The sequence below is a fragment of the Silurus meridionalis genome, chromosome 2, assembly GCF_014805685.1.
Source record: "Silurus meridionalis isolate SWU-2019-XX chromosome 2, ASM1480568v1, whole genome shotgun sequence".
Classification (NCBI taxonomy): domain Eukaryota; kingdom Metazoa; phylum Chordata; class Actinopteri; order Siluriformes; family Siluridae; genus Silurus; species Silurus meridionalis.
In genome coordinates, this window is record NC_060885.1 from 26,902,433 (window position 1) to 26,914,719 (window position 12,287).

Sequence of the window (12,287 nt, forward strand, 5' to 3'; positions counted from 1 at the left end):
GGTCGATAAGATGTCGTTTAAATTTGAAATTTCTCTGCGCCGTTGAGACGTCTGATAAACGGCTAGAGGGACGGTGTAGGACGCACGAGCTTTTAACGGCGACACCGGTTTTTTTTTGTTTTTTCACCGGAAAGAAACCCGACGATTTAAGGTATATTTTCAAATATAAACGAGGTAAGATTAGCAACATTCATCGATTAATGTTAAATAAGAATTATAATAACAAGTGTTGGCTTTTTGTGTGTGATGTCTGTTATAACGGTCACTATGACCAGACGGCTTGCTTTGTGCTCATTAACATATCAAACAACGTCACAAAACAAGCTTGCTCCTTATTATATTTATTGAAATTTATTTTTTACTAGGTGATGATACAAATCCGGTGTTTTCTGTTAAGTTAGGACGTTTCTGTAATGTTGAGCTAATTATTAGCTGTAGTAGGTGTGTATCAGGTATGTAGGCTGGGACTTTATTTATTTTTTGCTAACTCGGTAATACATTTGCTAGCTATTTGGTTTATAATGGTTTATAGGTTGTCTTACAAGCTTTGTTTAATTTGTTGATAGTTTATAGCTGTAGGAGCGCTGGCATCCATTACAAGTTCAACTGACAAGAATGCGTGTAGGGGAAAAAAGCGACCTTTCCTCGAAATATAAACTAAATGTCCCTCATATTTTAAAAACACTTTTAACATTGTATACTTTTTTTTTTTTCTTCACGTGTTGCCTTTCTTCCCAATTAGTTAGTTAGTTAGTTAGCTCTTATTAGGATTTCATTCCTCCAGAAAGAGGGATCATTTGTCAAAGGAATCTGCAGTTCAGAGACTCGGTGGCACCTTTTAAAAGGCATTTTATAGTTCTTTTATATTCTTTAATAAAGTCGAGTGAACATTGCTTAGGCCAGGCCTTAATACAATGAACTGCTTGGTTGTCAGTGTTCTGTTAGTTAATTAGGTGATTCAGTACACAGTAAGTTGGGGAGTATATCTATACACTTCAGATTGATCATTTTAATCATCCCAGTGTATAACAGCAACACTGTGTGTGTGTGTGTGTGTGTGTGTGTGTGTGTGTGTGTGTGTGTGTGTGTGTAAATAAACAGATACAGGAGGAATGGTGTGTCCTTAACAGCAGTTGCTATGAACAGGTGTAGTCTAGTAAAGATTGAATTTCCAATTTGTCTATATAATAAAATATACATACGACAAGCCAGTAAGTGACAGTCAAAGCCCTGAACTGACACTTGCAATGGATATTCTTGAACCCATATATTTACATGTTTTTAAAAAGCAACATTAGACCGATTGATGCTAAGGTTAATCCCCAAATCTAATTCCTTCTTAATCTCACACAAACATGAGATCAGAGTCTGTTTTGTATTTAAAATTTCACTAAACTGTTGGAGTTCTTTGCTACAAACCCCTTTGCCCTTTCAATTTGAAAGAAGCCCCTTCATCTGTTAACTGGGGGCTATAGACAGTCATGCTTTATTCTTAATCCTCCCATTCATCAGCTGACTGGAATGATATGAGCAACGTCCGGTCATTTGCTCCTCAGACTAGTTTCCACAACATGTTTATCATGATGTGTTTAAATACTGTATTTGTGTGTCATTGTACATACACATGACTATCGTTTCACAATTTCCCCTGCATAAGTTCTGTAATGCATGTGTATTTTTATTTATAATAGTAGTTTATAGTAGTAATAGTTTTATTTATAATAGTTAATGTGCTAGCATCAGCTGCTTCCAATCGGTTTTGAGTTTTTGGCACAACAGTTATAGTTTATTGAAATATTGATGTTTATGAATGTGCCATGAGGCTGTCAAAAAGGAAAGTTTTGTACAAAATAGCATGTACAACAGCAAATCATCTGCTTTTAATCTGTGTATTATGAACACCGTATAATAAAACACTGTTAATAATTCCCCAGAAGAGTATGTTGTGATTTTATCTCGATTCTGATATTACATGGTGACAGAATAATGCAGAATGAATTGTAATTGAATATAGTATCATCCCGTTCCTGTATACTTTCTCCAAATACTACGTGAATGCTGTTTGTTTACAGAATGAAAGTGTCGTTCTTATCAGTAGACCTGCATGCTCAGTGCTGGAGTGCATGATATATGGACCAGGCGTGGTTTTATGTTGAAAGTCTCTCTCTCTACCCCCTCAGTATGAGCTCGGAGGTGGTGAACGATGAGAATCAGGTCGCTTTGCCCATACGTAAGCGCGTCCCGTCTGAATCGTCCGCCGACATTTTCGCTCTTGATCAGCCCACGGGTCGTCCGTCCATCCTGAGGCAGTCTCAGGTGGAGAACCTTAACAAGAACATCTCTAAGGGAGTGAAGGTAGGAGTGGGGTCTTTCTGGGGTTTCTTGTTCTCTCTCTCTTTATTTATTTTTTATTATTTTTTTGGACCCATGTGTATATGTTGATATGTAATGCTAGATGCAGGAAAAGCTCCACTCCTTTCAGTTGCACAGAATGTTCTTGTTTGGAGTTTTTATTATTATAAATGTGATACCTGTTCTTAATTATGCCATAATAGACTGATTCTCATGTTTTATGTTTAAACACCAATTGGAAGCAGTTGATATAATGTCTAGCCTCTAATTTTAAAAATAATTGTTGGACATTTAAATAAAATATAACATCAAACCATTTTGCTGGCAATTTTTGAGGAACGTGCAAAATGATCATGCCAGATATTTCTTCTGTCATATTGTGTACTTATGATGTACTTTATCACTGTTAACACTATTCCTTGAATAGTAAACGTTTACTTTTCCCAGTGCTGCTGTATGTTTGTGTATACTCCTAATTTTATTTGTGTAATAATATTGTAGTGGTATTGTAATTTTTCTAACATAAAAAAAAACTTTTTTATTTCATCCCTTTTTTTATTTTTTAATTTTTTTACTTTTCCCAGTGCTGCTGTATGTTTGTGTATACTCCTAATTTTATTTGTGTAATAATATTGTAGTGGTATTGTAATTTTTTCTAACATAAAAAAAAAAAAACTTTTTTATTTCATCCCTTTTTTTTTTTTTTTAAATTTTTTTTTTAAATTATATATATTAGTGGGTTTATTCCAAAAAATATTTGTTCCTCCAGGTTTGTTTCCAGACTCCACTCAGAGACCCTGTCACAAAGAGGATCATGTCCCCGAGCCGTGTGGGCAGAATGGCTACTCTTGATGACTGCACTAATGCACTGGAGTCTCTCAAACTCAAGTAAGTGCTGAGTGTTTTATGTTGTGTATGCCAGGAGTTCTAATACCCACAACTAATAATGTCCTAAAATTTCAGGTCTCCCTCTTTGCCCAGCGCTTCTACACAACCGATCAACGTTCCCACTAAAATGGACAGTTCCTTTCCAGACGATGACATGCCCATTCAGAGCAGAGGAGGCTACACTATTGACTTTGACAACCTTGACTCTGTGAATCCCTTCCAGAGCTCAAGTAACATGATCCTCTCTCCACCCAAACCTGCAGTTCTGCTGCCGGACACTCTGACTGAGCCGACACTAGCCGCCTCATCTCCTGCTCTCGAAGAAGTGGAACAGGTTACGGAAAAGGTAGACATGGCTCTGGACGAAACTCTCCCTTTCATTCCGTCTGTAGAGAATTCCCTGGCAGACTTTTCTGCAGAAGGTGCTTCCACGGACAGCACAGTGATCATCGAGCCAAGGAGAACTGCACTTGCAGATCACGTCGCTGATGATACAGTTGACGTAGAAGTTCCCGAATCGACCCCTGTCATTGATGCAGTAGCCGATTTGCTTTTATCCCCTAAAGCATCCTACCAGATTGATTTTGATGATTTGGAATCGGTGGACCCTTTTAAAACCAGTGGCTCAAAAATCCAGAACTCTCCTCCTGTCTCTGGGAAAACACCAATCAGTAATTTAGCACCTTTTAATACTGAGGAGATGAGCTCAGGAGTGAAGAACAGTGAGATGCCTAGTGAGCATGAAGATAAGCTTTTTCATGATAGAATGGTTAACCTTTCAGAGGTGAGCACAGACGGTGCTGCCCCCTCAGTGGTGCCCCCTAAAGATGCTCCCATGGTGCTGGAGTTTAACTTCGATGACTGCACTGAAGTCAAACGCAAGCCTCCTCCCAAACGCCTCGGCTTAAAAAAGGCTCCCCTTTCCAAAACCAAAACAGAAGCTGCAAAGCCGGCATCTGCTACATCCGAGAAGAAAAGTCCAGAAACCAAACCTGAGTCATGCAGCATGCCGTCAGACAGCATGGAGACAGGAATTCCTCCAGCCAGAGGTGCTTACAGTATCGACTTTGATCAGTTTGACGATCCAAACTTTAATCCGTTTGGTACAACAGCAAAAATGGGGAGCTCTCCTCCTCGTGATGTTCCAGTGGTGAGGGAAAGCTCAACAAGGCCAGCACAAGCAGAAAACCAGGAAATCCCTGTGGAGAACGCCACACACAGGTCAGTGAGGAGAGCATCATGGGGTGGTCTGAGGAAACGGAGTTTGAATTTAATTTATAATTGGAGATTTTTTTAAATATATGTAATGATGGTGGAACATCTAAAATGATTGTTCTCATTCTTACCTGCAATATTGAAACTATAAACAGATTGTGTCTTATTGAACTCGCAGGAAACTAAAGGCTGTATGTGGTTTTATGTATGTATTTATTTTTATTTTATAAATTGTGTATTCTATCTTTTGTATTTTGAGCAGTTCTCTTTTCTCTGAACCTGAAAAGGCAACAGAAGCGGAACCATCCTTTAAGGTGAGTGTAAAGCATGCAGAAAAGTCATGTGTGGAGTGTACAAGTTCTCCAGTCTAATCCAAATCAACACTGAATAATAGTTTGCTGAAAGCATGTAATTTAGCCTCAGCCCAGAGAGGGTTTTTATACGCACAAGGCAAGATTGTGTACTTGTTGCTGAAAATTCCACCATTATACCTCTAAAGCTATTAATTTAAATGATTTGATGAATGGCTTGTGTTTATTTTTGCAGGCAACTGAAGAACCTGAGCCTTTACTGGTTCCAAAAACACATCAGCCCTGCATTCCGGATGTTCCAAAGCCTCAGAAGGTGGAAGAGCCAGCTTTTCCCTGCTCAGCAGACTTTGACAGTGCTGCAGCAGATGATGAGTTTGTTCCTGGCTCCATGTGTAAGTGTGTGCGTGTGCTGCAGGAGTTTGTCATGAGTGTTTAATCTTGTGTTGAATCAATTGTGTAATTGCTTTTGTGTAAATTGTGCAGTTATGCCAAGTGATCTGGATGGACAGATTGATTATCTGGAGCAGTTTGGATCAAGCACTGTGAGTGTGTGTATACACATATTTAAAAAAAAAAACGTTTCTGATACGTTGACGAGCCTCTTATGTGTTGGTGTGTGTGTGTGTAGTTTAAGGAATCTGCTCTGCGTAAGCAGTCCCTCTATCTGAAGTTTGATCCTCTGCTGAAGGAGAGCCCAAAGAAAGCCGCAGTGGACAGCTCGAGCTTCGGGTTCAGTCTTCCTCGCCCCTCTTTGGCAATCAGGTCAGTCATGCTTCATCTCCAACCCCCAGCTTTTAGACTCATTTAGTCGTGGAGTGCGTGTAAAACTGTAATGGCTCTGTGTGTCATAGAATGATGGAGGCTGCAAGGACAGAGGTACGGCAGAAATCACAGAAAGATGACACAAAGCTGCTGGAGGACTTTCCTTCACCGGTAAGATGTTCAGGCAAATGCAGAATGAACAACAGTATGATTTTATAAAGCTGAAATGAGCAAAGATTTATGGAATTAGTTAGATGGTATGCATCTAAAGTCTGATCGCTTGTGGGAAGAAGCTTTTCCCAAGCAACTCTGATTTGACCATCAGACTCACACATGCAGTAGTCTCAAAGAAGGTCTTAATCCACTTGCATGTCAATTGTAGAGAGATCTGACTCTACTTACGTGAAGAAGGTTAAGGAAAGTGTGTGTGTGAGAATCTCAAATGTACATCAGTGCACAATTCACAATACATGTTTCGACAACACCATTTTCGAGTGTGTTTATCAACTCTCATTTGCAAAAGTTAAACCAGAAAATAGCTAGTTTTCTTAATTTAAAATCTGTTAAAAAGAAAAATCCACTAACTGTGTGTGTGTGTGTGTGTGTGTGTGTGTGTGTGTGTGTGTGTGTGTGTGTGTGTGTGTGTGTGTGTGTGTGTGTGTGTGTGTGTGTGTGTGTGTGTGTGTGTGTGTGTGTGTGTGTGTGTAGGCAGAGCCTCCTGCAGTTCAGGACCCCACTGTACTGGATCTGCTGGTCCCAACAATGAAGCAGACCCAGATGAGCGAGGATGTCATAGTGGACATGCTGCTGTACACACAGAAAGACATGGACACTGCTTTGGAAAAAGCCCAACAACAGGTACGTTGAGAAACACACGAATAGTAAACTTGCAAGTTCAAAGGCAAAGGGAGAAATGGTGCTGCTCTCATTACCGTGATTCAGTTCTGCACTGGAGGTACATCATCACTTTTAAAGAAAGCTAACTGTGCAGTGGAACCACAGAACATAAAGTCCACCAGTCACCCAACTAGGCAAAATAATTAAAGATTTGTCATCAATTCAGTTTTCAACCACCAGCCCACACACACACACCTGTGTTTCAGTTCAGTTCAAAATAAATGAACAGACACTTGGATCCCATCACTTTGTTAATGTTGATTTTTAGTGTTAATTGCATGCTCTTTGTATAAAAGTGCCTGAGGCCTTTTTTTAATGTGTTTTTGTAGGCAGAGGAGAAAGTAGTGGATCTGAATGCTCAGATTGAGAAGTTGAGTCTGAATAATCAGCACGCGATGTAAGTCTGCGCTCAGATTGAACACATTATCAGAGTTTTACACTTATGGTGTTTAGCCTCACGCTTTCTCCCTTTGCTAGGCTGATCGTGTCTGAATACGAGGCAGTTATCGCTCAGATCACAGGTATGTTGCAGAAATGCCTTCCTTTTTCTGTTTTTTTTTTTATTATTGTTTTTTTAATTTTATTTTTTTAATGTGTGTGGTGTGTGTGTGCGTGCAGCCGAGCACAAGAAGAAGGAAGAGCTAGCACAGGCCGAGCTAAGCCGAGTGCTTCAGGAGAAACAGCAGCTGGCAAAAGAGCTGAGCGACATGGAGCATTCCTTCTCTGACGTTGTCAAGCGCCTAGACCGACGCAAAGAAGTCATTGACGGGTTCAAGAAGGTGCATTGATAATTTTTCGCCACTTCAAACCCAGAATCATGCCTACTTTTAATTTAAATTCAACTTTGTGCACAGATGTTCAGAATGGTGTAGTGTTTATTTTAAATAGTTTAACAAGAATTTTTTTTTACAATTACATTAGTGTTATGTATATACCAGGTCAGGTGTATAACACAGTATTTTTCTTTTGGGTGTAAATGCAGTGATGGTGCACTTCATGCTATGTTTCTGAACTGTGTGTGTGTGTGTGTGTGTGTGTGTGTGTGTGTGTGTGTGTGTGTGTGTGTGTGTGTGTGTGTGTGTGTGTAGAACGAGGAGACGCTAAAGCAGTGCGCTCAGAGTTACTTGGCCAGACTGCGGAAGGAGGAACAGCGTTATCAGACGCTCAAATCTCACGCAGAGGAGAAAATTGATCAGTAAGTGTTCATATCAGTCCACTGACAAAAATGACAATTTCTTTCTTTCCATGCTTTATTTATTTATTTTTTTTTTTTTTGTCTCACACATTTATGACTACATTTATAAGGTAAAACCAGTTTAGCTTCTGTTCACAAACGTGATTGAGACTTTAGAAAGTGAGCAGGGAACCGATTGGAGCAATCATTTGAGTACCATTTTTGTAATCAACTACCTTATTCGCTCTTCCTCCCGGCAGAGCGAATAAGCAGATAGCAGAGGTACGCAGTAAGCAGGGAGCAGAGGTTTCTGCTCTTCAGGTGCAGCTCAGGAGAGAGCAGCTCAAAGTGCAGTCTCTGGAAAAGAACCTGGAGCAGAAGGTACCACACCTTGAAATTTTATTTCCTACACTGTTACTCCATCTTTTTTCTTAATCTCACTGTGACCTACATGTTCAATATAAGATGTGCCAGTTCAGCATATTCATTATATTCTCTCCGGGTGCGAGTGTGTGTTTTCAAAAAAGTAAAATAAATCACTAAAGGGGGGGGAGAAGAAATATGCGTATTGACCTGTTTCCATGCGGTGTGTGACTATTTCTTGTCTGTGTGTGTTCTCAGACAAAGGAGGTGGAGGATGTCACCAAGCTGTGTGATGAGCTAATTGCAAAAGTGCAGCAACACTGATCTTGTTTGTTTGTATATCTGTGTCTGTCTCTCTCTCTCTCTGTACGTAGATGTCTTTTTGTGTGTTTCTTATTGTTGTTCATCTTGTAATTGACCAAATAAAAAAAAAGACTTTTACTGTGCAACACTGACTTCTTTCAGTGAAAAGGTTAAATAAAGAGTTGAAACAAACGGCTGCCTGACTGCACAACTTATTAACATGAGTTCCTTTCCAAAGGAAATTAATACACAAGACTTCAACATGTGAAGACTCTAGGGATTTAAGTTTAGGGTGTTTTATTTATTTATTTTTTATAAAATTTAATCAAATGTAACATGATTAAGTGCTAAATATTTGGTTAAAGATTAAGTTTTTGAGAGAGCGAGAGAGACCAAGAGATGAGGTCTGCAATGCAAAGCCTGAGAGTTATACTCCTGTGAGTGTAGAACCAGCCCTGTTTGGAAATACTGTAGAGGGAAACCGAGAAGCATTCAAATATACAAGTCACATTCTGATTCTCCACTAACTCTGGAGAAGTAATAACACTTTTTACAACCAGACCAGATTATTTTTATGTATTTAAGTTGTGTCTATGCTTTTTTGCTTTATGGACATAAAATGTTGTACAACTGAACCACAATGAAAAAAGGAAAAACTGGTTAAATGAATATATATTCCAGGTAATTATAATGTGTAAATAAATTGGGTCTTCCACATTTAATGTTAACGTTCCACTTTAAACTATTGGGCAGTTCTTTACCATACAATCAAAATGATAAATAATTAGAGAATAAAACAAACCATTTTTTGTACTTGGCTTAAAAAAATCTTTAAAAAGAAAGTCAACTGTTTGGAAAAACAATTGGTTTATTGTACTTTACTCTGCTTTAACTCTCGGGATGATTAAAGGAAACACTGATATAAAAAGATGCACTGTAAAGTGTCAATTTCTTTTTTAGTGATGTGTTATCAAAGAGTAGATGTCATTATTTCTATACTAAATACCATGTTACCTTTAATTTAATTACTTAAAAAATAATCAAGTTCATAAACTTTATTTTTAAACGGATAACTTTTATAAATGTATGTTTTATTTATATACGCAAAGTTATTCATCTACCGAGCGGTTCTTTGTGTTATTGCTGTTGTTCTCCGCGCCTGCAGGTGGCGGAGTTTCATCTTTCCGCCACTTAACCTCCTCCAGCACGCGCCGAGTGAGATTCTCGTCGCGCCAATTTTAAAGTGTTTTGGTTCTGGATGGAGCTCATTTAATTTCTTTATTTCTTTTATTTTAAATATACCATTATTCTACAATGAACACAAAAGGAAAAGGTAGATAACTGATTCCTTACACTTACTCTCGATGTCTGTTCACTTTTGCGGGATTTACATTTTTATTAGTTGTGTGAGGCGCTGAAGCTGAACCTCAGGCTAATTAGGCTAAGCTAACTGTTAGCATGCTAGCTGCGTTAGTAAACATGAGTTTCACATGTTGCTCCAAATGCATTTAAAAATTACGTTAAATATTTGCTTGTTTAATTTTTTTATAAGATCAAAGGTCAATACATATTTTTTCAGTACACCGAGCAATAGGACAACATCTTGAATAGTTTCATGGTTTAAAAGTTAAACGTTTAATTTATATACATATTTATACACAAAATAGTAGTGTAATTATAAAATGGCTATAAAAATATCAGTGTGAAAAACAAAATACTGTCAAATAATAAAAATGTTTCTATTAGTTTAGAATACATCTAATGATCTAATTATTTATTTTTAAAATGACTTATTTGTTGTTTGTCAGTGATAAATAATTATATATTTATTGCAATAATATAAAAATCTTAATACTAATTTATTTTATTCATATTGTATTACTGTTATAAAAAAGAATTTAAAATGTATACTTGAAAATAAAAATAAATAAAGTGAAACATCTGACGTGATCATATGACATGAGTCGTGTGTATGATGTGTTTGAACAGTGTGTTATCAGTTCTTTTAGCACTGCATTCTTTTTTTTCTTCTTTGCAGGTTTCGGGGACACGACTTTACCCCTCCAATCCAACAGGTAACTTCATTATCGTGCTCCAGCACCTTCACCTTGACCTTTCAGAGACTTGAAAAGCAGAGACAAGGAGCAGGGAAGCCTTTAACTAGATTTACAGATGAAAATTTTTATTAAAGCGGTTTGGATTAGTGAGCTCTTTTTCTCCTTTTAATAGATCAGAAAGTTCAGAGTTTTGACGATGAGTCATTCAAGATTGTAATTAGTTACAAACATTTATATGCAGAGTGCAATGTAAATGTAAACCTGATTGGCCGCTCAGAAATTGTGCATTAGACTATAAATGGATTAAAGGTAATATACATGTAAAATGTTTGAAAATGAGCAAATAATAAAAGAAGATATTAGAAAATGTATAATGATGATAAACTGGCATTAAAAAAAATAATACAAATATATTTAGATGAGCAAATGCAAGTACAAAATGTAATGAGGTATAACAAACCAAAAACGCGTAAGAGACTTATGGGATAGTTTAGATGGGCATGTTCGCATTGTGTCTGAATTGTTTGTGGGAAGGAGCTCATCTTAAACCTCTCAGATTTGGCAATCCTTTCCTCGGCATGAAACCATAATGTTGCTCACAGTTTGTCACCTCTTCTCTCAGCCTGGCTTCCACTACTCTTTCCCATAACTTCATGGTGTGACTGATCAACTTAATTCCCCTGTAGTTACTGCAGATCTGCACATCTTCCTTATGCTTAAAGATCGGTACCAGCACACTCCTTTTCCAAGATAGAGGCATCCTCTCACCTTCCAAAATCTTGTTAAACAATCTTGTTAAAAACTGCCATCTCTCCTAAAAATCTCCATGCTTCTACTGGTATGTCCTCTGGTCCAACCTGACTTGCCACTCTTCATCCTCTTAATTGCTGCCCTCAGTTCCTGCTTCACCATCTCCACACCATCCAACCTTCTCTCTCTCTTAATTTCCTCGCTCATCAGCTGCTCAACACACTCTCCTCACCAGTCAACACATTTCCATTTCCATCCTTATTGGTCTAACTTGCAGTACATCCTTCCCAGCTCGGTCCCTCTATCTGGCCAATCGTTATAAATCCTTTTCTCCCTCCATAGTGTCCGACTTCTCATACAGCTCCTCATATGCCTTTTCCTTGGCTTTCGCCACCTCCCTCTTTACCTGCCGCCGCATCTCCTTGTACTCCTGCCTACTTTTCTCATCTCTTTGCTGATCCCAATTCTCTTTTGCCAACTTTTCTCCTTATGCTCTCCTGCACTTCCTCATTCCACCACCACGTCTCTTTGTCTTCCTTTCTCTTTCCAGATGTCACACCAAGTACCTTTCTAACTTTCTTCCTTATCACTTCTGCAGTAGTTGCCCAATCATCCAGCACCTCTTCACCACCACCGAGCCCCTGTCTGACCTCCTCCCTGAATCTCACACTACAGTCTTCCTCCTTCAGGAAGTATGTGTGCACCTTCCTCCACTCTTATAGGTCACCCTATGATCATCCTTCTTCTTAAAATAAGTGTTCACCACTGTTATTTCCATCTTTTTAGCAAAATCTACCACAATCTGCCCTTCCACATTCCTCTCCTTAAGACCATACCTACCCATCGCCCACTCATCACCTCTGTTCCCTTCACCTACATGACCATTTAAGTCTGCCCCAATCACCAATTGTTCACTCCTAGGTACACCATCCACCACTTCATCTAACTCACTCCAGAATTTTTCTTTTTCCACCATCTCACAGCTGACTTGTTGGGGCATAGGCAGTGATGACATTTATCAACACCCCTTCAACTTCCAGCTTCAGGTTCATCAATCTATCAGAAACTCTCTTCACCTCCACTACACTCTTACTGTACTCTTCCTTCAAAATCACCGCTACACCATTTCTATTTCTATCCACACCATGATAGAACAGTTTAAACCCACCTCCAATGTTCCACTGGTACCCTGTTGGCTAACAATACCTGTGGCGG

At 38.6% G+C, this 12,287-nt stretch overlaps 2 protein-coding genes across 6 annotated transcripts in view; both read left to right on the plus strand.

Moving 5' to 3' along the window:
* Window positions 1-12,287, plus strand: part of tacc3 (transforming, acidic coiled-coil containing protein 3) — a 17,355-nt gene continuing 5,068 nt past the window's right edge. The window contains exons 1-16 of one of the 5 annotated variants that reach the window (XM_046871533.1): window positions 1-151; window positions 2,181-2,355; window positions 3,122-3,240; window positions 3,316-4,461; window positions 4,718-4,769; window positions 5,002-5,158; window positions 5,250-5,308; window positions 5,395-5,528; window positions 5,618-5,699; window positions 6,237-6,386; window positions 6,755-6,822; window positions 6,903-6,946; window positions 7,044-7,204; window positions 7,514-7,620; window positions 7,860-7,980; window positions 8,221-8,457. In XM_046871533.1, coding sequence (XP_046727489.1) covers window positions 2,182-2,355; window positions 3,122-3,240; window positions 3,316-4,461; window positions 4,718-4,769; window positions 5,002-5,158; window positions 5,250-5,308; window positions 5,395-5,528; window positions 5,618-5,699; window positions 6,237-6,386; window positions 6,755-6,822; window positions 6,903-6,946; window positions 7,044-7,204; window positions 7,514-7,620; window positions 7,860-7,980; window positions 8,221-8,286 — 2,640 coding nt within the window. In that variant the 5' untranslated portion in view covers window positions 1-151; window position 2,181 and the 3' untranslated portion in view covers window positions 8,287-8,457. Of the gene's footprint in view, window positions 175-2,180; window positions 2,356-3,121; window positions 3,241-3,315; window positions 4,462-4,717; window positions 4,770-5,001; window positions 5,159-5,249; window positions 5,309-5,394; window positions 5,529-5,617; window positions 5,700-6,236; window positions 6,387-6,754; window positions 6,823-6,902; window positions 6,947-7,043; window positions 7,205-7,513; window positions 7,621-7,859; window positions 7,981-8,220; window positions 8,458-12,287 lie in introns of those variants that run through there. The other 4 variants (XM_046871516.1, XM_046871524.1, XM_046871507.1 and 1 more) reach the window with 4 other exon arrangements.
* The window catches only part of kif15 (kinesin family member 15), an 18,597-nt gene continuing 15,780 nt past the window's right edge, over window positions 9,471-12,287 (plus strand). Inside the window, exons 1-2 of the mRNA XM_046871494.1 lie at window positions 9,471-9,598; window positions 10,304-10,340. Coding sequence (XP_046727450.1) covers window positions 9,580-9,598; window positions 10,304-10,340 — 56 coding nt within the window. The 5' untranslated portion in view covers window positions 9,471-9,579. The remainder of the gene's footprint in view (window positions 9,599-10,303; window positions 10,341-12,287) is intronic.